The following is a 25,067-nucleotide window of genomic DNA, read 5'->3' as shown; positions in this document are numbered from 1 at the left end:
TGATGGAAAAATTACCACTTCTGCCTCTGATCAAAGCAGAGCAAAGCTCTTGACTGCTCCTCTCTCTGTTACTTCAGTCTCCTTGCAATCAGGGAAATCTCCGGAGGAGAAGGTACCAAGAATTGTAATACCTAGGAAAAGAGAAGGAGCCCTGCGTGAGAATAACACCCCTGAGCTCAGCTGTCTGTCTGAAATTTAGGCAGCTTTAGCTGGTCCAGGCTCTTCTGTGTGATATAAGGGGTTGTGATATTTCCATACTACAGTCTGGCAGCTGATGAGCTCAGTTACTTTCCCTGGGACTGCTCATCCAAGAGCAGGGTTAAGTCCTGAGGAAGAAATGCAGACACAAACGTAACAGGCTGGAGTTTCCTTCTAGCTGTAATATGCTAATGGCAGAAATCTGTGTTTAAAAAAGGCTTGAATTTAAAATGAAAGTGAGGTGATGAACTGTACAGCTGCAGCAGGGTTGGCAGTAGCTCTGCAATGATAAGGATTCATGGTTAGACTAGCAGGAGAAAGTTTATTCCATCTGACTCACAGAGAGGCAGTCCCTGCCTGGGAGCTGGAGCTGTAGGGAAGCTCTGTGTGGCTGGCTCTGTTAATGACACTTTCTTCTCCTCTGAGCACCATGGAAACTCTTCTACGTAAGCACACGGTTCTGCTGTCATCTGCATTTGCAAACATGCTGGTGGGAAATGCACGGATGGAGCACGAATGTACAGGAATTAGATCACAGCCCAAAACACAAAACCCAGGCACTCAAAACCCTGCAATGGAGAAAGAGCCAGTCTGACTCAATAAGAGACTCCTCTCAGCCATTTCATGTACAATGATTTTCTCTCTACAGAAATGTTATAACCTGTATTTGATTTCTCTACAGAGTACCATCGTTTTAATTATGTCAAAATAAAAGCCTGATTTGTAATTCAACCCAGTCCATCTAATCTATCTAATTCAAGGAACCTGTACTGAAGAAAAACTGGAGCAATGTAGCAGCAAATCGTTTCTGATAAAAAGGATGCATTTCATTTAAATCAAAATAATTTAAACCAGCAAACCAGAAGTCTGCATTTAAATAAATTATTTGACTCTTGATTTGTATTTCCACTTTTTTTTCTCCTTGAAGAATACTCTGTTTTCATTGGTGTGCAACCGTCTTGCTGTGATTATTACAGCTGAATAAAACCCCTTACACTGTAACTACTTGCACCATACCAGGACTTATTTATTTTGCAGGAGGGTGTGCAGTATCTGTACAAATCTATATCACTTAGCAAGCATTTACTCCCTCGGGCTCTTACTTACTAAGTGGTTTGTTTTTCTGCCCAGAATTTGCTCTGGACTGGCTTGGGTTGGTGATGGCTCTGCCTTTCCAGGCTTCAAAGCAGGGATTGTGTGCAGGGATTGTTTGCACCTCTCCCCTTGGGGCCTTGGGTGAGCAGTGGGTGCCTCCTGGGGAAGGCAGGACACAGTGCTGGGGAGGCAAGTGCTGTTCCACTTCCACAGGGCTGGTGGATGCTCTCTGGTGACAACACGGCCGTCCACATTTGGCCCTGCTGCCACATCCTACTCCCTGTCCAGGTGCTCAGCCATGACATCCATCTCGTGCAGCCCAAGCAATCCTCCTTAAATTTTCTTTGGAAAATCCATTCCTTGATGGATTACATCCTGCTGGGCCTGAAATGGTGGCACAGGCATTGTGTTTAATTTCAAACACAGCTGTATGCAACTACTCCCAAAGCACCATCAGGGCTTCGCTCAGCTGCATTTTAACCTCCAAAGCCCCCAGCACCGCCTGACACTTACATCCAACAGGCAGGGTCCTTCTGTGTGACCCTCCTGGCTGGAGGAGCACCCAGAGCATCCCGAGGGATGGAGCCCATGGGGATGACGAGGGCGCGGGCGCCGCATCCTGGCCATGGCGCACGCCCCGTGAGGAAGCCGTGGGCGGTGTGAGGTGACTTATGAGGCTGAGCAGCCTCCCAGCACTACAACTTCCCCCTGCACCCTGCCAGGGAGCGTTTCAGCAGCCTGGGACAGCAGCCAGGCCCCCATGGCCTGGCACTGAGCCCCTGCATCCTCCCTGCTCAGGGCTGGCCTCGGCGCTGCTCCGCCAGGGAAACGCCAGGTACCAGGGGAGGGAAATGCTGGGCTTGTGCTCGGGGTTTTTGGTGGTGGCAGCAGGCAGGAAGGAGAGGGACACAGAGGAGGGTGCTGTGACTCCTCAGGCTCCATTTCCCTAACCTTATTCCCCTCTCCTCCCAGCCCAGGAGCTGCAGGAAGATGATGTGCCTGCCCGCCTCCCCACCGGCGCTGAGGATGTGCCTGGGGCTCGGGCTCTTGGTGCTGCTCTGCCTTGGGATAGGTAAGCAGGAGCCAGGATGGGAGTGTGGGAAGGGGCTGGCAACCAGCAGCAGCACCCATGGGATGGTCAACAGGGGATGGTGGCCCTCAGGACACTCCTGGTGCCTGCTGCCAGGGCTGAGCCCAGGGTTTGGGACAGCTGGCACTTCACTGAGGAGCCCTCAGCTCTCGGCTTCCCAGGCCACTGCATCAGGCTGCTGGCTCCCAGACAGGCATGGTGCTCTCCCATCCCAGCCAGGGTGAGAGACATGAGGGTGAGAGAAATGAGGGTGTTTTTGGTCAGCTGATGTCTGTGGGGAGCACATGGCACAGCTCTTGGGCTTCGGTTTCGGTGGCAGCGTGGTTTCCGCAGCTTTTTGGGGGTTCAGAGTGGGTGCATGGTGGAAAAGATTGGCAAAGGTGGCAGCTCGGGGTGCTCTGCACCTCCTGGGCAGCTCAGCACAGAGCAGAGTTCTTTCTCCAGCAGCACAAATCCCCACTGAAGTCCTGCCTGGGCTGTCCCCTGTCCTTTTCTGAGGACTTGCCATAAATCTCACACAGATCGCTCCTCGCCTCAACAGGCTTGGGATGAGTCTTCTCAGATGTGTGAAATGTTAACCTGGAAACCACACAAAATTCACTACTGAGTTGGAGTTCGTTGTGGATGCAAAATAAGTTGTGCTTCTTGGCATTTTAGTTTTTCATTGCTGCTCCAGAGCAAACCTGGGCAGAACTGGGGCTTTTGTTAAAAATCAAGTGATGCAAAATGAGGAGCTTTTCATGCTCCTGTTGAGAAACAGGAGGTATTTGATGCCAGGCTTCATTTTGAGTTTCAGCCTCAGAATTTTAAGATAAAACTTGGAAAATTTATCAGGGAGTGAATTGCAGAGCTCACTTGTAAATGACCTCAAATGTTGCTCTGGGATCTCTGCTCTTCTGTCTTCCCCTCACTCCTTCCCCTGCCTCTGTGTTTGCAAAGCATCTGCCAAGCACAAATATATTTTGCTTGTATTTGCATCAGGCAGACAATCTATCATGAGATAGAGAGAACTGTTTCTCTCACAGTAATTTAAGAGCTTGTGGTATGTTAATAATGTAATTACAATAATATGGTAATTTGCCAGTCATGTAATTTCTCTGAAAATTATTCTGGTTAAAGGATGTATAAAGGATGCTAAAGGATGTATAGTTTGATGCATGCTAATATCCACTACTAGAAATAGGAGTTTGATAAGAAAACTAAGTGTTCCTCTAGTTTTACTTTTGGGGCACAATTTTTAGATGCTTTTCAAGCAACAACTCAGTGGAAGTCGTGGTGCCTCAGGAGCAGTGCTTGGCAGACTGATAATGTGGCTGATGCTCATATTTTCCTCTCTGTATGCACTCACACACACTCTGAACCCTTTCTGTCCAAAGATCAGCATTCCTACCTCAGTGCTCCTGGAAAATACATGGAGAGTACCCACTGAGGACTGGGCTTTAAAGCTGTGCTGGTGCTTGTGGGTGATGCCCTCTCCAGGCTGCCCACAGGGACCACAAGGACCCAGTCCTGACCTTGTTGTGGCAAAACAGTGGAGCCCTGGGTGTCTGCCATCAGCCTGGCAGTGACTTTCCACACAGTTCTGAGTGAGTCACCACGTTTACAGGACGTTTTACAGGAAATTACACATTTTACAGGACTGACCCCGCATGGGACTGCTCATGACCGCATCAAGGCACAGTCAGGGCTTGAGCCAGAGCCTGTGTCCTTGGTTTGGCCCAGGTGTGCTGATGCTGGCAAACCTCCCTGATGTAGCAAAAGGTTCAGGCAGCACTCTAGGATGGAAACATGTGCCCTCTGTAAAGCCCATGTGAGTGAAATAGTAACAGAGGGGATGCCAGGCTGAATTTTCATCTCATAGCAGTGGAAAGCAATAATGGGGGGCTTAATTAAAAGGGATTTGAAGGTTGTCTTTCATTGGAAAGGTTGAAGGTTGATTCATAAGAATTTCGTGTATGTGAAGCTATGTAGATCCATTTATTTTCTTTTGAATTGAATTTTGCTACTCTGATATTCACCTGAGGTGCCCCACTGAAATGCCGGTGTAATTTAGAGCTGCTTCTGGGATGTCATCTGCTGCTGAAGATGTCCATGAACAACACCCCCTTGTCTCAGCAGAAAATGGCAAAACAGCCTTGGTTACAGCATAAACACTTTTATTTATTATCTGAATGCACTGCTGGTATCCCCACGGGCTTGGTTTTGTCCTGCCATTGCACCTTCACACCTACATACAAATTTTAGGATGTTTTCAGTCCCAGTTTGTTATCCTAGAAAAATACAGCTTGAAGTCCCTCAGTGTGACCTTTCCCTGCCCTGTGTGCAAACACAGCACAGGCACTGACTTCAGGGACCCAGCAAGCCCAGCTTTGTGTCCATGGAGTATTTTTAAACTTCCCTGGAGTCTTTTCTTCCAGCTGGGGACCACTTAGCTCTCGGTTTCTTCCCAGGGGTGAAATTTTTTGAGAAGTTTTGAAGAAAATTCCCTACAGCTTTTCTAAATTACTGGAGAGTTGGGAAGGGAGGGGGAATATCCACTTCTGTCAGGCAGCAGTGGCTCACAGTAACTCATTCCGGGAATCCCCTTCCCTGCTGTGACTCCCAGCAAAGAGCGGAGCTGGGCTGCACAAAGGGACAGGGCTGACAAAGATTCCCTGTCTGGTGGCCACCCTGAATATTGAAGTGTTTAGCAATGAGCTTTAGGTGCTTGGTGTCTGATTTCCGTGCCAGCTCTGCTATGGGCTGTGCTGGGGCAGATTTCACAGTGGGGATGGCAGAAATTTTTCTTTACCCACCGGATTTGCCCACTTGATCAGCGGATGCAAATTGAGTTTCTGACCTATTCCCCTTCATGCCTTCAGCTGTTGTTTTAATTTCTTTTTTCGGATGAGTTTCTGTCTCCTGTTCCAGACATATGGGAAAAAAAACTCTTTCGAAACCCAGGGCAGCGGATCTAAGGAACTCCTCTTTCTGTCTGTCAGTCTGTCCAGAGTGAAACCTGCTGTAAGGGCTTGTCTGGAGAAACAGAAACCCAGCCAAAGCCCACTGCTCTTTGCTTATAGGGACTGTTTTACTTCTTCTCTAAGTGCTTCTTAGATGAAAGAATTTTTTAGGGAAAAAAACCACAGAAAATTAAACTTAGACAAGCTACATTTTTACACACAAAATAGAATTAAAAGCATAAATGCCCAGTTTGCAAGGCTATGGGTCAAATGTTCCTTTCACCCACATCATTTCCTTTTTCCAGTGAGATCGGAATGAACCCAGATAGCTGCAGTGACCTCGTGTTGCCCTGACTGCAGCAGCTTTTTTGCATTTCTTGGATCACTGAGACATTTGTATCCTTGTTGCCGTGTGCATCTTGGGCATTCCTGCGTTTAAACATGCAAAGTTTGGAGTGGACACTTTTGTTAATTGTGGTAGATTACCAGCAGAATATGCCACCCTTATGCCCTCTCACCTTTCCTGCTCATCACTGCCTTGATTCTGAGTTCCAAGTGTGGTTTAATGGGGGTAATTAATCTGATATAAATGACTGATGCTATCCCTCTGCCTCTCTTGTGGTTAGCTTTTTTCAGAGCCAGTTTGCTTTTACACCTGTGCTGTGCACCCTGAAAGGGAATGGATGCAGACAGGAGTCACAACTGAGGGACACAAACAGGTCATTGCCACCAGGAGATGCAACCCTGCTCCTCTCTGGTTTGTGATCCTCCTCTTCTTTGCACGTGTCTGATCCTTGGATTATCTACTGCACCCTCCAGCTTAGCAGAACGTTTCCTTTTTTCTCTTTTTTTAGACTGGTGTATTGAACCAGACTCTGGAGAGCCCTGCAAGGGGGAACAGGAACATGTGGGATGGAAGGGAAAGGGACCCAGATCCCCTCTGCTTGCATGGGGAAGGCATGAGATCATTATGAGTTTGCTGTCTGGCTGCATCCCAAGGTCATGCCAGGCCAGGGGAGAATTTCCACATTGAGAGAAATTCTCACATAATTACAGAGTTTGTGTAGGAAAGGATCTTAAATCTTAATTTGTTTTGAGCTCTCTGCCATGGACACTTCCACTAGAGCAGGTAGCTCAGAGCCCTACCCAAACTGCCCTTGAACACCTTCAGGGCTGGGGCATCCACAACTTCCCTGGGCAACCTGAACCAGCACCTCACCCCCTCACAATAAATCCTTTCTTCCTAATATCTGATCTAAACCTTCCCTCCTTCAGCTTGAGGCCATTCTCCCTTGTCCTGTTGCTACATGTCCTTGTGAAAAGTCCCTCTCCAGCCTTCTTTAAGGCTCCTTTTAAGCACTGGAAAGCCTCTAAGGTCTCCCTGGAACCTTCTCTTCTCCAGGATGAAGGTTTCTTCTTCCTTTTAAGCATATGTTTCCCAGTATAAATGCTGTGCACGTGTGGATGTGGTATCCTCTATAGGGTGGCAAGGCAGGTGTGCTGGATGCAGTGAAGTCTGTTCACTTGGCACAAGGAGGTCAGTTTTGTTTTGAAATAGATTAACTTTATGTTTAATTGTAGCTATTCCGTCCCCTTTGGAGGGGCACCACCATTGGGAGTCTCAGGAGCTCATTTGAGAATATGTAAATCTTTCCCAACTCGGAAATGCCATGGGCTTTGCTTCTGCTTTTTCACTGTTATGCTTTTAAAATATCATTGGTCCCAGGGGACTGCCTGACTGAAAAGAAAGTGCTGACTGATGGCTAATGGTGGCATTTCTACCTACCCTGAGCTAAAAGGACATCCACTTTTTGATGAGCTCCAGTTCCTATCTATCACATAAAAAATTGTTAGAAAAGATGATTGAAGGAAGTCTCTGCTCACTGCTGCTCTTGCCTTAGCAGGCACCCTCTGGTGTAGTCCTAAGTGCCCTGCAGACAGGGATTTGGTCCATGTGGAAGTGTCCCCTTCTGCAGACAGGGATTTGGTCCCTGTGGAAGTGCTCCAGAGAGAGCAGAGCTCTGTCAGACACCGGTTCCTAAACAGAGAGATCCCTTCCCTGCCCTGCCCTGCTCTCAGTGCTCCAGCAGCACCTGCCCAAGGCTCTCCTTCCTCTCCCTCTCCCTCTGCAGCTTCTGGAGCTCTCAGACCCCTCTGGGCTCTCTGCTCTGCTTTCCTGAGGGTCCCAGTGGTTCATGACCACTCTCCATGCTGAGCTCTTATCCAGGGCTGTGTCCTCTCTGTCTGCAGAGCATCCGTGAGTCAGAGCCTGAGCACAGACCAGCTTTTCTAACAAGTTAAAACACTGCTGGCAGGCCTGCAGTGTTTTTTGTTAGTGTTGCTATGGCTGTGGGCAAATACTTTACACCAAAAAAAGAATTTAATTTGTGATTTTTTGACTTTGAAGCGGGCTTATGCGAGAGGTATCATACTTGATTTTCCTGGTTACTGGCTACTTTCACCTTCTATCAGTTTCAAGAGAGGACTGGCTGCTTGGGGAGCATGTGAGACAGAGATTTAGTAAGCACTGAAGAAAACTACAGCCTTAAGCAGTGGGGAGGACCTCGATTTCAGAAAGTGCTGTGAGGACAGTAGCATGCATGGCAGTGGTGCTGCAGGAATTAGGAAAATTATCTGAGAACATCTTCAGCTGGGAGATAAATATAGAGGAAGTACAAAGTGATCCTGTCAGCAAGAGACAGAGACTGCAGGGGAAAAAATTAACAAATTTATTTTTGTCTGTCTTTGTGGCAAATCTCCCCTACCAGCCCCTCTTACACAAATGCCACATCTAGCTTCTGCTCCCAAACCGGGAAATCAAGAGTGCTGAGCAAGATGCAGGAATTTGATCTCTAAAGGAAATTAAATATGCAAATTTTCTGAGGACATCTAGATTAAGGGGTGCTCCCAGCCCTTTTTTATTCTATCAGGGTCACCAGGCTGGGAATGGAGAAGGGGAGAAGGTTCAGAAAGTCTCTTCTTTCATTCGTTTCTCCAAGTCACAGACGTCCTTCTGTCCCCACGGCCGTGTGTCCCTGCTGGTTTGCAGAGCTCTCCATCCTCTCCTCCCACTCTGCAGTGGAGGGAAATGTCTAAGACGTGATCCAGTCCCCACCTGTGAGTAATTCAGGTTCCACATCCAGCTCCTTGCTGGATCTGACCTGCTGCCTGGTGCCAGGCTGGGAGCATCGCGGTGATTTGTGCAGGGTCGCGGCTTTACTCATGTTACAAACGCAGCAGCCTGGACATACCCGGGCAGCTGGCTTGGCCCAGGCTGACTCAGAGAGCAGGAGATTTGTATCTGCACAAGGCCTGAAACCCGAGCTGGTGCAGGAGGTGTCAGCTGGAGCCCCTCTGCCCAGGTATTTCAGATTCCCTCTTGTCTTCTCAGATGATAATTGCAGATCACCCTCTGGTTTTCAGAGCCCCTCCATGGCTTCAGGGATTTCTTCACTACAGGTGAAGGTGTGCAAACACACACAAAATAAAACAGTGTGTGAAGGCTGCTGATGGAGTGGGACACCAAAACACCCTGGGAGTGTTATAATAATTGCCAAATCTGCAGTATGGAGCCGGGCAAACCAGGGTTACTCCTTTGTTTAGAAGGAATGTGGCAGCATAAAGATGGGCAGTGCATAAAACCATGGCTGGGGTACCCTGAGGTTTTATGCACAGAAGAAAGCAAGGATGAACTTATAGAAAAACCTGTTCAGAGCATTTCCCTGCCTCAGAGCTGCCATGCCATCATCATGCCCTAGGATGAGCACCAGACACTGAGCCAGTGTCTCCACACAGAGGTTATCTGGGCATCCAGCAGGGTCTTGCTGCCATCAGTGTGTTCACAGGAGTCACTGATTTAAACACAAAACATTTCATGTGTAGCACAGGACATTTGCTGGCTTTTGCCTCCATGGAAATCCTGGGGAGGATCTCATTCCTCGTTGGTAAAATCACCTGGGATAAAGACAAGATCAAGGGGCAGTGTCTAGTCTTTTAAAGATTCAGCTTTTCAAAGTGTCTTGATTTTTTTACTCATTTGGCTTGGAAATCCCTGTAAAATACTGCAGTGCCCTCAAAGGATAAATCATGCAAGTTTGGGGTGAATGTGCTACTCACAAAAAGTGAGGGGTCTGGGCTGCAGAATTATCTGCAGAGTGGCAATCCCAGGTGCATGGTCCTGGGCAAAGGCAGTGATGCCATTAATTTATGATCAGAGATACCAGCTGCTGTTGCAAAAATAAATAGGGAACCAGAAGGAAAAAAAGCAAAGCTAGGCTCAGAAGGGCAGAGAAATGGGGAATGCAGGGGAAAAGAATGGCTTTGGAGCTTCTGTTCACCAGGACTTATCTGGAGGTTTCCAGCAGTTTGAGGCTGCTTCTGCAGGGCATTGCTGGGTCCTTAGCTGCCTTTTGCTGTCACATCTCTGTGCCAGAGGAAATCTGCTCTCCTGTGCTGGCTGCATGTGTGGTCAGGATAACAAAGCTCTCTGTGGCTGGGGAATTTCTGGGTCAAGGCTTGGGCAAAGAGTGCAGGAAATAGGGATACAGGCTCTCCTGACTCTGGAGCAGACAAGGAGGAACAATTCTCCTCTACATTCCTTTCTGTTCCACTTAGCCCTGCTGCATGGGGCATCTGCAGCATACTTTGAATGAAGCAAACTTTCATGCCCAGGGAAGAGAAAGTCAGCCCTTCCATCAGTTCTGCATTGCCATGGGCTTCCAATGATGGAGTAATGTGTGTGCACAGCAAGAGAGTGGGTGGGCTCCAAGGGGTGGGAAGAGGAGGGATCTTTTTCTAGAAAAGTCATTAAAAATGATTTCCATGGTGAACACCTTCTCCACAGCCTGGCTGCAGAGAGCATTCAGCGCAGAAACGGCACAAAACTGGATTTTCATTTTTGCTTTGCAGTTCACCTCTAAAGTGAAAGGGGACTTTTGTAGGGCTGAATGACTCTTCATGGACTTTGGTTCCTTCAGGCTTGCAGCACTCAGGTTGCAGTTTCAAGGGTGCAGAGCCTTTTAAGGGTACTCATGACATCAGCAGGAGTTTCCAGCCCCTGCACATGTACTCCCGAGAAGGTTTTTGTTCTCCTTTTGGTTGCAAAGGAGACTCTGAGGGGCAAGGTAGGGAGAACCTCATGCAACTCATGATGTGATGTCACCCTGACATTTACTGTACACCTACTCTTCCCCTATTGCTGCAAAAGGAAATAGAAAATGATCCTTATCAGTCCCAAACTTTGACTGGATGTTTGACTGGCTGCTCTTTCGAGTCTCTCCAATAATAGTAAGAGCTGCACTGTGAGAACAAGCAAAGATGTGGTCAAAGATAAAAACACATGTACACACAAACACACACAGAGGAGCAGGAGGAGCAACTTCAGCAATCACAGCCTGAGGTGGGCTGCTTTTAAGGTGAACAGAACAAAATTCTTTCTCACACAGCATGTAATCAAACTGCACAACTCGTTGCCAGAGGATGTTGTGAATGCCAAAAATATATGTGCATTCCTGAAAGGGCATTGCTGAAAGGGCATTCCTGAAAGGGCAAGAACTCTTCCTGCAGGGTAGGTCCAGTAGCAGCAATTTAAATGCTGATGTCAAGAAATCCTGAGTTTCAGGCTGCAAAGGTTGGCAAGACAAGGCAGATTTTCTCCTGTGTGGAAGAATTAGTTTTTCTCTCATTTTGTTACCAGTTGATGGCTGACAGAGGTCAGTCTGCTGAGCAGCTCCTGGCCTGCCCCAGCCTGGTTGCTCAGGATCAGCAATGCATTAGAAGGGGAAGTACAGGAAGTGGGGGAAATAATGAAACTTTCCCTTTGGAAAACCAGTGGAGTGGCTGAGTAGAAGGAAACCAGTTAAAAAAGAAGTTGCTAATTTAATTACATATTCTATTTTAACTAATATTAAAACACTCCATAGTGTTGCCAGGACCTCCACAGTATTTTTGGTGTGTTTCCTATGGATTTAATGTCAAGTATGCAAGTGGGGCAGGGCTGGGTGTGCAGCAGGGGAGAGGAGTGAAATTTATTTCATAGAATCACAGAATCATTTAGGTTGGAAATGACCTTTAAGATCTTTGAGCCCAACCTTTAACTCAGCCCTGCTGAGTCCATCAATAAACCATGTCCCTGAGTGCCACATCCACAGGTCTGTTAAATGTTCTGTTTGTGTCTGGCCTTTACTCCAGCTGTGCTGGGGCTCTGGCTGAGCATCTGCCTGTCTCCCTCCAGCGCTGGCAGCTGTGGGATTGTGAGCGAGTCACCGCAGGGGTCTTGCTGTGACAGTGGCCCCAGGGTCCGTGAGTCACCCCAGGGTCTGTGAGTCACTGCTAAGCAAATGAGGGCTGGCCGGGAAGCAGCTGGTGGCTGCCTTGGACGCGGCTGAATGTGAATGCCGCAGCATCCCGCTCCGGCCTGGGCGCTGCATCTGCCTTGGACAGCGGGGCTGCAGTGGGGCTGGGGCTGCCAGGGGTGAGCCAGCATCAGCCAGGCTGTGCTGGGGCAGCGTTCTGAGGCTCAGCTTTGTGCTTTGCTCAGCTCGCACTCAAGCTCAGCACGTGGGCCGTCCCCTGCACCGGTGGGTGATGCTGCGCTGTCCCCGTCAGTGACACGCAGCCGGGCAGGACTTTCCAGCTTCCTCTCAGGTGTGTTTGCTGAGGTGTGTTCTGCAGGGAAAGAAGAGGGAATCTGAATCTCTTCTGTCCTGAGGACAGCTCTTTCCTTGTTTTTCTGCTCTCAGGAGTGTAGCAGATTGATATCCCACTTCCACCACTGGAGATGAGTGCCAGGCCAGCAGGACAGAGAGCAGCCTGATCTTCTGGACTAACAAAGCTGGGTGCACATCATCCCCAGGCTTGCACTAACTCAGGTGCAGCTCAGGGCTCTGTGTCCGTGCTGGGTCACTTTCCAGCAGCAGCAGGAACTCCTTGCTGGGCTGCTCCCTCGGATGTGGAAAGAGGAAGGAGTGGGAAAGCAAGGCGGATCACGACAGCGGGGTGCTTAGTTGGGGAATTACTACTCACATACTCAAAGTTGTACCTAATTTCACCCTGCAAGGGCCTCAACTTATTGTTGTCAGCATGTGGCTGTACTCCAGGTATGGCACCAGCACAGTCACTGGCCAGGAGCTGGGGAACATCTGTGCTGGTTCCACGTCATCCCATGAGCTTTCACAAAGATCAATTTGTTCTAGCTAGACTAGGCAAAATTGTTCTTTGATAATGCTGGAAGGCTGATGATAGTGTGGCTGCAACTTTTGTGTATCATTGTAGGGTTGATTCTATTTTCTAGGATCTTGAATGTTTTGGGGATTTTTCCCTTATGAAAATATAACTACCAAAAATCCCTGAGCCCCCCTGAGCAAATAGTCCACTGTGGCCCTGTTAGGCATGCAGAGAACCCAGTGGAGAGTGACACAGATTTTCCAAACACCAGGCTCTGAAAAGGGAGAGCAGAGGAGATAGCAGTTTGTGCATGTGTGTTCCTATCCCTGTTTTCAAAGGGACCAGCAAAATTTGTGTTCAGGCAAGCACCTCTCCTGCCTTTGCCTTCAGCAATCCTTGTGTGCCTGCTGGGTCATGATCCTGAGTGGGGGTGGAGTGTGGTGTACCAGGCAGTGCCCAAGGATGGCTGCTCTCAGTGCAGAGCTGAGGCTGTCGAACAGCTCAGGGGCTGATTGATGAGGGATGTGAGCAGTCAGAGCCAAAGGGGTGAGCTTTGGGCAGCAGGTCCTGGCACAAGGCTGCGCCACTCACTGACTCACTGGCTCCTGTTTGCCCCTCCCCTGCAGGCCAAGCGCTGGAGAAGAAAGTGGTCAGAAGCAAAGCGGGGGAAAAGGCCAGCCTGCCTTGCTGCCATGAAATCCCCAGCTCAGAAAGCCTGCACAAGTACCGGGTGTACTGGCAGAAGAACATCACCGACGTGGTGCTGGCCTACTCGGAGGGGAAGGTGATCTCCCAGCACGAGCGGTACCAGAACCGCACAGAGATGGACCCCTGGAACCTCACGCTGTGGATCTCCCCCGTGGAGATCCTGGACAACGGCTCCTACCAGTGCGTGGTTCAGCGCAACTCTGTGCTGGTGTGCAGCGAGTCTGTCATCCTCTCTGTCACAGGTACGGGCATTGCCTCCTGTCACTGACACCTGGCTCCTCCTGCCTCTCCAGTGCCGGCTTCTGGGGGTCGGGGATGCTCTTCCAAGCTTTTTCATACCGTAGCAGACAGACTTTCATCAGGAAGCTTGAAAGAGTGTTAACTTGCTAAGTTACAGTAATGAAAGCTTATTAACTGCTTCCATTCCAGCAGCCTCCCTTCTTACCTTTCTAAACCAGCCCCAGGTACAGAAGTTTTTTCCCAACCTCTCCCCTTGATGTCTTCCTCTTGTGAAAGGATCCCTCCTGAGGCCCTCCCCAGGTACCACTGGTGATGGGTGCCTGAGGCAGCTGTCTTTGGGGCAAAACAAAACCAAGCCCTCAGTCTTACCCTTAGCAAGACCAAGCATTCAAGAGAAATAGGGTGGCCATGGCAGCATCCCAGCCCTGCATCCAAACCCCCGTGGAGCCAGCTGCACTGCAGCTCCACAGCCTAAGGCTGAATTAATCATGGAGCTTTGAGGCTTTTTACATTAAAGAAACCGAGTTCCTTTGTTCAAAATGAATCTGAATCTTCTCTTAGATTGGTAGCCCACAAAAAGTTCCACTGACAGTTTCCATTTCCACCGGCGTTTTTGTGGCAGTTGATCTCAACCAGAGATACCAGTGACATATATAAATATATACATGCATTTGAATACCTTTAACAGCAGAGAGTTACATGCATCTTCCAGATAAGTCAGGAGATTTGGCAACAAAAAAAAAAGACAAGCTCCTGAGGTTTGGCCATTTCCTGCTGGTCTGAGGGCATATGTGCAAGGAGACAAATTTAGTGATCTTTCTGGGAACTGGCATGAAAAAAGGGAAGTGTACTGCCAGCACCCTTTTTTAACCATGAGGGTTGAGGAGTTAACTGCATAAAACCCATAAAACTACGGATCTCTTTTCATGTCCACAAATACTCCAGTTTCCTTCTGGCCAGAAATCCCCTTGCTGTCTTAACAGGCCAGCTGAAATAATTATGGCAGACTGTAGGGGCCTGAGTAAATATTATGTATGGCAATAAAAGATCTCTGTATTGTATAAGTGACCCTGCCTCGATTCTAGTTATTGTAAATGGGCTGCAGCTGTGATGGGCAGCAACTGTGGCTAGTGAAGATAACTGGGATAAAAGTGGGTGGGTTGGTCAGGGAGAGCCTTGGAGGGGCCCTGGTGAAGAAGCAGGAACAGCTCTGCTGTGAAGAGCTGCTTGTGAGAAAACCACCCAGAAGGCATGGGGCTCTAGAAATATGATAATAACAATATGAATACCACAGCAGACCTCTGCTCCCTTTGGTGAGCTGGGATAAAGTTATTGTGGGGATCAGGAAAGTGAAATGCTGGAATCAGGCTGGGACATCTGAAGGAGATTTCCAGACTGGATGGCAGTGGGCCTGGAGGGAAAACTGTCTCTCCTTGCTTGCCACTGCTCAGCCACACAGTGTTGGGCAAGTTCCTTTCACTAGTGACTGGTTGCTTGGTATCCCAGCCCATAAGCAAAAAAAACTTCCCATGGTGAGTGCCCTTCAGGTGGGGGAGTCTTTGCTTTGGCTGTGGGTTTTGGGGGCTGCAGACCTCTCTGAGGCCTGACAGAATGGTAACCAAACCTCTCTTGCTGCAGCTGACTTCAGCAAGCCCAACATTACGGCAGAAGTGACCGCTGACTCCTGCGAGTCGACTGAGATGGTGATAACCTGTTCTTCTCACGGAGGTTTCCCCAAGGCCACACTCTCTGGAGCCCTCAACAACATGTCCATGGAGTGGAATGCCAGCTGGGTGTCTGAGTCCAGCTTCAGCCCCTACAACGTCACTGGAAAAAGGGTGCTCAACGTGACCAAAGACGTCACCATCACTTGCTCCGTTGAATACAGTGGCTTTGCTACGTCCACCAGTTTGCTTCTGAGTATGTTTTATTCGTGTTTTTTGTAACAAAACTATTTTCTTGCATCTGCTGAGTTACCTCTATAGAATGCAGCAGATTTTGTGCAAGTGTTCATGCAAGGATCACCCAATGATCCTGCCTTTGAATTATACACCGAAATATTTTAGAGGCTGGAAGATAGCTGGGGTGGGAAGGGAGAGTTATAACACTGAAACAGTGACTGACAAGCAGAGGCAGCTCTGTCTTCCTGCTGCTCTGAGAGCTGAACTGGATCCTGTTGTGACCTGGTAATGTCACATTTGGTGGCTCTCTGAGGCTGCCACCACCCCGTGCCCCTCCATACCAGCATGGTTTTGCTGCCAGCCATGTGACACAGACCTGGTATTTGAACAGAGGGACCAGAGAAACGCGTGTGCTTTAATAGCCACAAGCTGCACTTTAAAAGAATTTCCTCATTTAACAAGCATGTTTGTCCCTGCTTCAGTGAAAGAAACTGTCAGCTGGGGTCTAGACAAAATTCTGCTTTCAAATGTAACATAGGGTTAACTCATAGGAAAAGAATTCCATCACTGAGCATGGCTTAGAAGTGATGGCATAATAGATAAGTCTGTGCTTTGAAAAGCTTGAGGCACAAGTGGAAACAGCGTGAGGGAAGGCAGCACACTACATTCCAGATGTTTTGCAGTAGAAGGGGATTTGCAAGAAAATTCGTAAAACCAAAAGGATTTTTTTTTCCATGTTGTTACCAAAAAAGTATTCTGAAATATCTCTGGGCCTGATGTTTTTACTGTGGAGATAAGGGCACCTTCAAGGGAAGGCAGAGGAGCAGCATTTTTCCTAGGGAATTGTACCTTATTCATCAAGGTAGCTTATTCATCTATCTTACTAAAATCAAAGGGGCTTGTGGGGAGAGGTGCCATTCAGCTTCAGAACAAATGCCAGGAACTAGTGCTTTATGAATATTGGCTGTGGCTGGATGTAGAGCATAATGTCCCTAACGAAGGGAGAAGAAGGTTATGAATAGCTCACTACACAGAAACAGAGAGAGCAACAACAAAAAGAAAAGCAGCAATCAGAGCAGGGTGCAGTGACACAGCCACAGCAGTCACAAACCCCCCACTTTTTGGCTTTTAGGATGTGGAACCACTCCCATTTTGGTATGCATTCTGCTTCACCTGTGAATCCAAAAGGAAAAGAATTAGACATAAATCTGCTGAAAACAGTAAGGAAAAGTGCAGAGTATCTTTGAGAGCAGAAATTTTCTAGCTGTGAACTCAGAGTTTTCCACCAAGCGTAGCTCATTTCCCTGAAACAGTTTGTGTGTCTTTAAATATTTCCTGTTCAGTCCTGTTCTGCACAAAGACCCAGCCTCTTAGGTTCGGTGTGTTAAAAATTTCAGCCCATAGCAAATGTGGGTGAATGGAAGAAATTTAGGTGAAATTTCAGCTTTGTTTGCCTGTTTATTGAGTAAATCAATTTTCAGGCTGAATAGCTGAGTTAGAATTTGGCCAGAACCCCTGAAATTCACATACCTGCTCTTACATGAAAACGCCAATATCCTTTAAGGTTTATTTATGTTTTATTTCTCCTGTTTCAGAAAAAACAAACAACTGCGTGGTTCCTCCTGCGCCTCTGCCTTATAATGTCATTACTGCTTCAATTATCATCGTTATCACCTTCATTCTGGCTATCACCCTGGCTGCAAGATACCTCCCAAGGCATGGTAAGTGCAGCTTCCTTTTTCAGGAAGGTGTTTCTTAGTGCTGATGAAGTTTCTATGTAGGATACACATTTATAGCAACTTTGCTGTCACACCAGGTATTTCTGTACCTTCTTCTCATTTCCCTTTTTTTTTTTCCCCTTTAGCATCCACTGTCACAAAATCTAAGTCTAGCTCATGATTTTGTGTGCAGGAAACACTGGAGTTCAGGTTTGAGAGTGGAAAGGTGACAGGGAGTTTTGACAGCAGATCAAACAATTTCCAAAATCAGGGATAATGAAGAGGTTCACAAAGGTTCATTTTTATGTATTAAGATGCTTTAAGATACTTTAGAATGCCAAGAATCTTGGTGATCATGATAGATACAACTGAGCACTGAGAGCTTCAAAACTGGATCTCTCTCCACACCCTACATCATCCCTCAGAAAGTCACTGAGCCAAAGTAACAAAAATACCTTGTGTTAGGGCCACAGGAAAGACTTCAGCAGAGCAATGTCCCACTTTTATGAGAACACCAACCAGGAGAGTTAGGTTTGTGTTCTTTGTACAGCCAAAATTAGCACAGGTAAAGTGTCTGGTCCCACCTTGTGAAGTCTTCAGTGACTCCAGCCAAGTCTCCAAGAGTTTTTCAATGGCAAAGGGGACCTCAGATATCTCAGGGTTGGTGGGCAGCTGAGTTATTTATTTTTTTATCTTCAGAAAAATCCTATCTGTTAGCTGTTGCTCCTAATCATGTCTAAGCTGACCTTGCCAGAAAGTCCCTGAAGATGTGGGCAGGCATTTAATGGATTTATGAAGGCAGGTAGGATTGAAAGTCAACAGCAGTGGGTGCCTTATGCACAGCCTGTGAGCAGCTTTGCAGAGCAGCCCTGGAAATACATGAGGATAAATAACACCCAGCTGAGTTCTGCCAGGCCACATCTGGGGACGAGAATCCCACACTGAGGGCTCTGTGCTCAGGCCACTTTCACCCCCTGGCTGTGGTATTCCCCCTTGGAAAAGGTCATTTTCTGGGCAGCAAGGGCTCAGCCCTCTCACAGACACCTCCAAGTTTTCCCTGCTTCTGTCTTCTGGTACCTCTACTTCAGTTTCACACAAATTCACTCCCAAGGCACATGTGTGGAGGTCTCATTACTATTTTTCTTTTCCCCTCCTCATCAACCACATCCCTTCAAAAATCCAAGGTGACCACTGAGTCAAGCTGGGCTAATTTCCTTTCAGTGTTTTATCACAAAGAAAGGAAGTTTCTGGAAGGCTGAGGCTCTGGGTCACACCTGTGCAGCTCCTCATTTTCCACCCCTGTGCCCTCATGACACCAGTGCCAGTTCTTCTCCCCTGCTGTTCCCTGGGGCTGTGTCAACAGGAAAGCAACAAGCAGGCTGAAACCAAGAAAATCACAGTTGATCACAGCCTGTGCTGTTAGCTGCATGTATAATGAACTTCTAATTATAGGAGAAAATGAACTGGAATCAGAAGATTTGGCTCTCAACAAATATAGGCTGGAAATTAAAAGGTTCCTTACCATTAAATTAGCAAGATCCTGGAGCACACTGAAATAGCCTTTTAAATAGGAACTGAGTTGCTTTGAAAGCAGATGTAAAAAGCATACCCATGTGGTAGAATGCAATCACCTGCAAACAGCATGGCACATGGCCAAATTAACTGGAATTTCCCTTTTAGTCCCACTTCCATAATATGCCCAGGGAGTAGATTTACTGAGTCAGGTGGTGCTATTTGGTTCGGCCAATTTCCAGACCAGGCATGGAAGAAACTGTAAAAGAAACTGCAAGAAGTGTAAGAAACTGAAGCCAGAGCTTGCATCCAGCTTTCCAGTTTGTGTGATTGTCCCATTTCAGTGCTGCTGTGCACGGGCACCTGTCTGGGAAGGGCAGGATCTGCCCCAAGACTCTTCCTGTGGGTGCTGCTGCAGGTCAAGAGCTCTCCTGGGAGCTCAGAATAGGTCTGAGAGTGCCTCTGTTGTTCTGGGCTATGGAAAGCTGAGTCAGGAGCTGCTAAGAGTGGTTTCTGAGCTCAAAAAGCCATGCTTCAAAGAGCTGAAGTGTGGGAGGGAGGAATAGAAAGGCAGAGCAAAACAAAACTAAAAAGTTCTCAGATCCGTGATTGTTGTGGTAGCCAGAACAATCAGGTGCTTTGTTGAGGTTCACAGCCGCCTACTCTGAGGAGCTCACAGCCTGTTTTGCAGTAATTTAAAAATGAAAACACAGAGCACCAAGATTAGATGTCACCTAAAGAATAGTTTAGGATTCAGGTGTCATAATTTGTGCCAGCACCTTTGCACAAGATTCAACTTGAACTACTGAAATTCAGCCATAGATGGTGAGATATTAAGGGGATCTGCTTAATCTGGGATCCTCTTAAAGCACTGAAAGGATTTGTTGGTTTTAACACAGACATTCTTTCACTCGATAGGTAAACTTCAATTAGTGACATGGAACTTCCATCATTATTTCCCTTCTGACCTTATCTCAGCATGTTTCAACCTGTTCTTGTGCCCTGTGCTAACGAGAGCAGTTTTATCCCCATGACAGTATATAGATAATATTTATTTGTAACAGAGCTCTCTATCAGCACCATATCCATATACTAATAAAGGATCTTCTTTTTCAGTTTGTTCCCGCTGTTGCAATCACCAGGATTCTGTGGAAGAGGGTGTGAAAGAACACACAAAGGCACCCATGAGCTATAAAGTGACAGCTGAAACATCATCTGTATGACCAGATAGCATTTGCAGGTACTTTTCTTCACTCTCCTCTTGGCAAAACAGTTTCTCAAATACCATTGCATGGTTGTGCAATGTTGGCTCAAACCAGCACGGGTCACCCAGCTGTCAGATCTGCAGGGACATCCCCTGCCATTGCCCCTGTGCTCATTTCATGGGCCTCCCAGCTGAACACTGGGCAGTGTTTTTGGGCTCCTGTTGGGCTCATTTGTGAGTCACTCGTCCCTACCTCAGGTGCCACATGTGGCTTCACCCTCCAGAGGGTCTGGCTGATTCCCTGTGAGCCTGACCTGATGCCTCAGCATGGGAACATCACTGATGATAGAAACTGAGCATTGACCAAATGGTGGTAAGGGAGGGAGAGCAAAAGAACGACTCCAGCTTTCCCAGTATGATCAGACATGCCTGTCCACAGAGATATGTCCATTCCCTTCAGCAGCTGCAAGAACAGAGAAGGAAAATTTCCTCCCTCAAGCTGGCCCAGAAAACACTCATTTTAAAAGGAGTTGCTTTTGATAATGGAGTGTTACAAAAGAAGGGCTGGGGAAGTCTGGCTTGCCAAGGTTTTATGATTACAAAGGATTATATTTGCTTTGGCTTGAGAGCTCAGCAGTTTTCAGGGCTGTGTCCTCCAAAAAGACACTTTAGTGAAGATTAGCAGCTAACTGTTCTTATTCACATCATTATCCAGGTGACTGCATGTCCTGCTCTCACCACAGCGTGGGGAATTGCCAGGGTACTGCCTGCAGAATTGCCAGGGTAATGCCCTACAGCAACAGCTGTGGGGTCCTGGAAGTCATGACTTTGTCAAACTGTGCCCTGCAGAATCTAAAAATTCAATAGCTTGGAGATGGAAAGGAGGGGAAACTCTCATTCAGGCCACTTGTCTCATTTCCAAACCTGACCACCCACTCATGTTTTCCTCTGGGGAAGGCCCTGTCTGGAACAGATACTAGAGCCTTGGTTAGCATGAATTTGGGGGAGTTTTGTGATGGGAGTGGCAGGAGTTCACCTACAGAATAAACCCATTCTCTTTTGCTGTAAGAGTTTGCCAGGATTTTCCTGTAGGTGGCTGGTGCTTCCCGACTCCAGCTGTCTGTGGAGTGGGATGGAAGCTGTGCTTCCTTGGTGGCTGACTGCCATGTCCTGCTGCTGCTTAAAGAGGGAAGCACGTTCCCGAGTCATCCTCACTCTGTTCCCAAGGCTTTTGCGGGAAGCGTGGGCCAGAACAGCTCCGAGTTTAGGGAGCAGGAGCCCTCTTGTGGAGGGCTCTCGCAGGTGATACCTGTTTGTCATTACTGGGCTACATTTAAGGTGTGAAAAAAAACCAAAAAACAAAAAAATCAGTGACATCTCTTCCTTGGGCCCCTCAGATTCTTCCCGCTGTGCGTCCCGCGCTGCAGACTCCACTGCTGGTTGCACAGCGATGCTTGCTGCCTTGGCTCTCTGCGAGGGGGTGGCAGCAGCAGAACTCTCTGCTCACCACGGCTGGAACACGATCTCCTGTGGACGATGCAAACCCTGCCCACGCCACCGAAGCCCCGCGGTGGCCTCGTTACAGGGATTCCAGCTGAGAGGAGCCTCCGTGTTCCTGCAGTGGCAGAAGGATGTCACCAGTGCCACACCAGGACTTCAGCAACCTGCTCTGTGACAACTCTCTGTGACAATCAGGGACCTGCAGAGCCCTAGCAGGGAGCAAATGCCCACCTACCCCTTCAATAACACGGAGCTGCCCTTTGGGACACCCCAAATCCTGACATGCAATCTCATCAGTTTGTGCCTCCACGCTGCGAGTGGGAGCAGCCAAAACTTCTTTAATGTTCATCCTCACACAAGCATCTCTTCTTCCTGCTGGAGGACTTTGGATTTGGACTCGACCATTACAGATACACATCCCTTTTCCCCTAAAGAGGAAATAGTGGGCAGGTTTTTCATGAGAAAAAGACACCTTGCAAGTGAGTCTGTGTGCCTCATGCTTATTTGCAGCGCTATGAGACTTTTTAGGCAATGATACACACTGACAGCACTCCTAAGAACTAATGAATATTGCTTACCCACTGCAGTGGCACAAGTTCTCATAACCTTTGTCTCCTGAAAGGATGAAAGGACAGCCTTGCCAGCCCAAGCACCGAGGTACAGCCACACCACCTGTGCACACACATGGCCGAGCTTCCACGTGCATTCCTTCCTTCCCAGCCACACCTGGAAAGCCCCACTGGACCCTGTGTGACAGCCAGAGGTGATCTCCTGGGTATCTGCTGTCATCAAATGTGACTCTGGGCCTTGCTTCATGAACCTGGCTCTGCTTCTGCGTGTACATCTGCCATGGGATACTTGTTAGAGAAAGCTCTGCAGATTTTTGGGAGTTTCTCACAGCAATGTGAAGGTATTTACTTTGCATTGAACATTGCTGCTTTCTGCCAGTGTTCTCTACTCAGCCAGGACTACAAGGAATTTCCCTACAGGATGCTAACATTGAACAGGACTCATCTGATCCAGGTGACATTCTTGCCTACTGTGTAGGAAAAAATGGCTTCTCATTTTGAGGGAAAAAGAGGAAAATGCCCCAACCCCCAATAAGCTTCACAAGCAACTCTGCCCTGAGTTTGACTGGAATGTTTTTATCCCTTTTGCTCTGCAAGCTGTACCCACTCCCTCACTGTTCTATCCACGTTATCAGGGCAAACCAAAGTCTGACAGCACAGTGCCATCCTCTTTGTGGGATATGTTGTTACTTGGGCTGCTTATCTTCCTAGGACACAGCAAAGACATAGTCCATCCATTTCACTTTTTTTCTACTTGGTACATATTGAGAAACTGCTGGAGAAAATAGGAGGATTAAAAATGGTTTATAGGATACTGAGCTCTGAGATTAAGTAAAAAATGAGACAATGCTCCCTTCCTACTCCTGCCGAGTCACACTGTGCTATCACCTTTTTACTGCTTTCCCATTGTGTCAAGTGTAATGGGAACTTCAGAACATTCTTACAGAGGAGTTTTAGACAGAGAAAAGGAGGTAAGCTGGGGGTGAAGGAAACAATTGCACTTGTGTGTTCTGGATGCAAACAGAAGACAAGTGACAGAAATCAGGGTGTTTTCAAAAGGCAGCCTGACCTTACTGCAGGACTTGGTGCATGAGTGATGTGTGTCACACTTTTTGGGTTTCCTGTTCTTTCAGCCTATGCTTGCTCCAGCACAAACCACCAGCTCCCTGCAGGCTGACCACCCTCTCCTGGCATTCAGTTCCAACTTTGCTGATTTCCAGCAGTGTTTTTCCCTATAACCACCCTGCAGCTGCACCTTGCCAGCCACACCACAGCTCAGCCAGTTGCACCAGCACATTTTCCCTCTCACTACCCCATGCTCTCTCCTTCTGCTCCTGACCAGGGACTGTGCAGCCTCCTGGGGAAGGGTTTGTCTTTTGCTCTGTGCCAAACCTTTTCACATCACCACAGACTCCAGTAACACTTCCAGTAACTCCTTCTAAAGGAATCCAAAAATTTCACTGACAAGTATGTCTAGCATCAGGTTCTTTGGTTCATTTTTCATTAAGCACTAATACTCTGGATCATGTTTTCTATTGCCTTAGGGTGTATTCAGTGAGTTGCACAGAAATGGTTTCTGTGACACTTTCTCAGCTTCATATTTGTCATTGTAGCAAGTGAGCTGCTCTGTTTACCCTGGATCTTTTGTACATAATGTTTCCTGGGGTTCCTCCTTTAATTGTATTAAAAAATAAATTGTAAACTTGGTTTTCTTTCCTTAGTAATAAAAGATGCATGTCTATGCAGTGGGTAGAACCTCTGTTATTCATGTTAGCCACCATTTCACATCATCCAGGTAGGTGATGCAGGTGTTGACAAAGCTGTACCAGGTACAGCTGGCATCAAACCACAGCTCTGTCCAGTGTACTGACAGCAATGACAAAATGACACTCAGGTAACCCAGCTTGTGACTTTCCCACCCCTCACACCTCTGTTTGCCACAGATCATCCTTCTCCCTCCAAACATGAGGCTCCCTGCAAAAGCAAAACCCAGAGTGAGGTGTTCTCACTGCACCCCTGCTCCTTGGGTTACCTACTCTGGAAGTGGAAGGTCAATAATTTCAGTGCTGTGCTTCTGCTGGGGGTGAAAGGAGTGGGGATGTGAAGAATCCTTTACAGGTATGTAAGAAACAAACTCTGAACCAATTCTTCACTCCCCATTCAGGAGTCTAAGAAATAAGGAAGTGCAGGGAGCTAAATTCAGCAGGAAACTGAGAAACAAATGGCTGCTAATCTTGAGTGTAGCTGGAAGTCTCTGCTTCCCTTAAGAACATGTAACACAGAGAGAAAATCCACACAACTGCTACACCTTGGCTCAGCCTTCCCTCTCGTGGAAAAACATCCCTGCACCAATGGTCAGGCACAGGAAAATTAGTATTCTTTAGGCATCGCATCAAATACCACCGAACAGGAACAGAGGCAGAGCAATGACACAGCTAAATGTCATCAGAGCTGCTGTGCAGATAAGAGTGTGGGATATTGGGTGGGGATGTAATAGCAAGAAGAAAGAAGATAAAAAAGAAGAAGATAAGACATCGCTGTGTGTGCATAATGGCAAAAATGTAACTTAGAAAAGCTTCTTTTCTTTTTTTGGGGGGCAGAGGACACCACCATTACTGTCACCAACACATACAGCTTAAAACAGGAAGAAGGAAAGATATATCCACACCTCTGCTTATGCAGATCCTTCACTTACACATAGAAAAGGAAAATCACAGCTGGCTGATGACAGCCCTGAAATACACGTGTTTATTCAATGGAAAAATGAGCTACACTGGAGTGTTTAAAAAATTAAATGCTCACTTCAGGAGTCAGAAAACACAACACCTTCTTGAAAGCAAACTGTGCCAAAAATCTGCTTTGGGTGGGTGGAATATGCTCTGTGGGATCAACTGTTCATATTTCAATCAACACTAATTATCTGGAAAAGCATTCAACCAGAACAGATTCTTTTCTTATGAGAAGAACGCCCAAAAATCCTGCCTGGATGTAATTCCTTTTAGTAGGAGAACAAGAAAAGGGAACAGGAATTCTGACCTCCTGCTTTGGGGGGAACAGTCATGGGCTACCTCACCCTTGTGGGTACAGACAATGTTGTGGAGAGTAACTCCAGCACCACCCACAGGTCACAGCTCTGACTGAACAGCTCATCTCTGGAACAAAATAACAGAGCTGGCTGGCTCTCCTGTGGCTCTTGCCTTTGTTACTGCCTGGGTAGAGGGATGTC

The 25,067-nt window shown here is 47.5% G+C and overlaps 1 protein-coding gene across 1 annotated transcript; it reads left to right on the top strand.

Moving 5' to 3' along the window:
- The first annotated feature begins 2,006 nt into the window (after positions 1-2,006).
- On the top strand, positions 2,007-24,676 carry LOC135454803 (T-lymphocyte activation antigen CD80-like). The gene is made up of 7 exons (XM_064727312.1): positions 2,007-2,128; positions 2,266-2,365; positions 13,116-13,439; positions 15,076-15,357; positions 16,934-17,059; positions 19,685-19,808; positions 21,170-24,676. The coding sequence occupies exons 2-6, from the start codon at positions 2,284-2,286 to the stop codon at positions 19,789-19,791; spliced, it is 921 nt and encodes a 306-aa protein (XP_064583382.1). The 5' UTR covers positions 2,007-2,128; positions 2,266-2,283; the 3' UTR covers positions 19,792-19,808; positions 21,170-24,676.
- Positions 24,677-25,067: the final 391 nt, after the last annotated feature.

This window comes from Zonotrichia leucophrys, chromosome 1 (assembly GCF_028769735.1).
Source record: "Zonotrichia leucophrys gambelii isolate GWCS_2022_RI chromosome 1, RI_Zleu_2.0, whole genome shotgun sequence".
NCBI lineage: Eukaryota > Metazoa > Chordata > Aves > Passeriformes > Passerellidae > Zonotrichia > Zonotrichia leucophrys.
Note: the sequence above shows the minus strand (reverse complement) of the source record. Positions and strands in the feature narration are given on the sequence as shown.

Bases quoted from the DNA above. Each gene is read 5' to 3' on its own strand.
- LOC135454803 (XM_064727312.1), top strand. From the start codon at position 2,284: ATGATGTGCCTGCCCGCCTCCCCACCGGCGCTGAGGATGTGCCTGGGG. The intron at 13,440-15,075 runs GTACGGGCATTG...CTCTTGCTGCAG, and splicing joins TGTCATCCTCTCTGTCACAG to CTGACTTCAGCAAGCCCAAC. The intron at 15,358-16,933 runs GTATGTTTTATT...CTCCTGTTTCAG, and splicing joins GTCCACCAGTTTGCTTCTGA to AAAAAACAAACAACTGCGTG.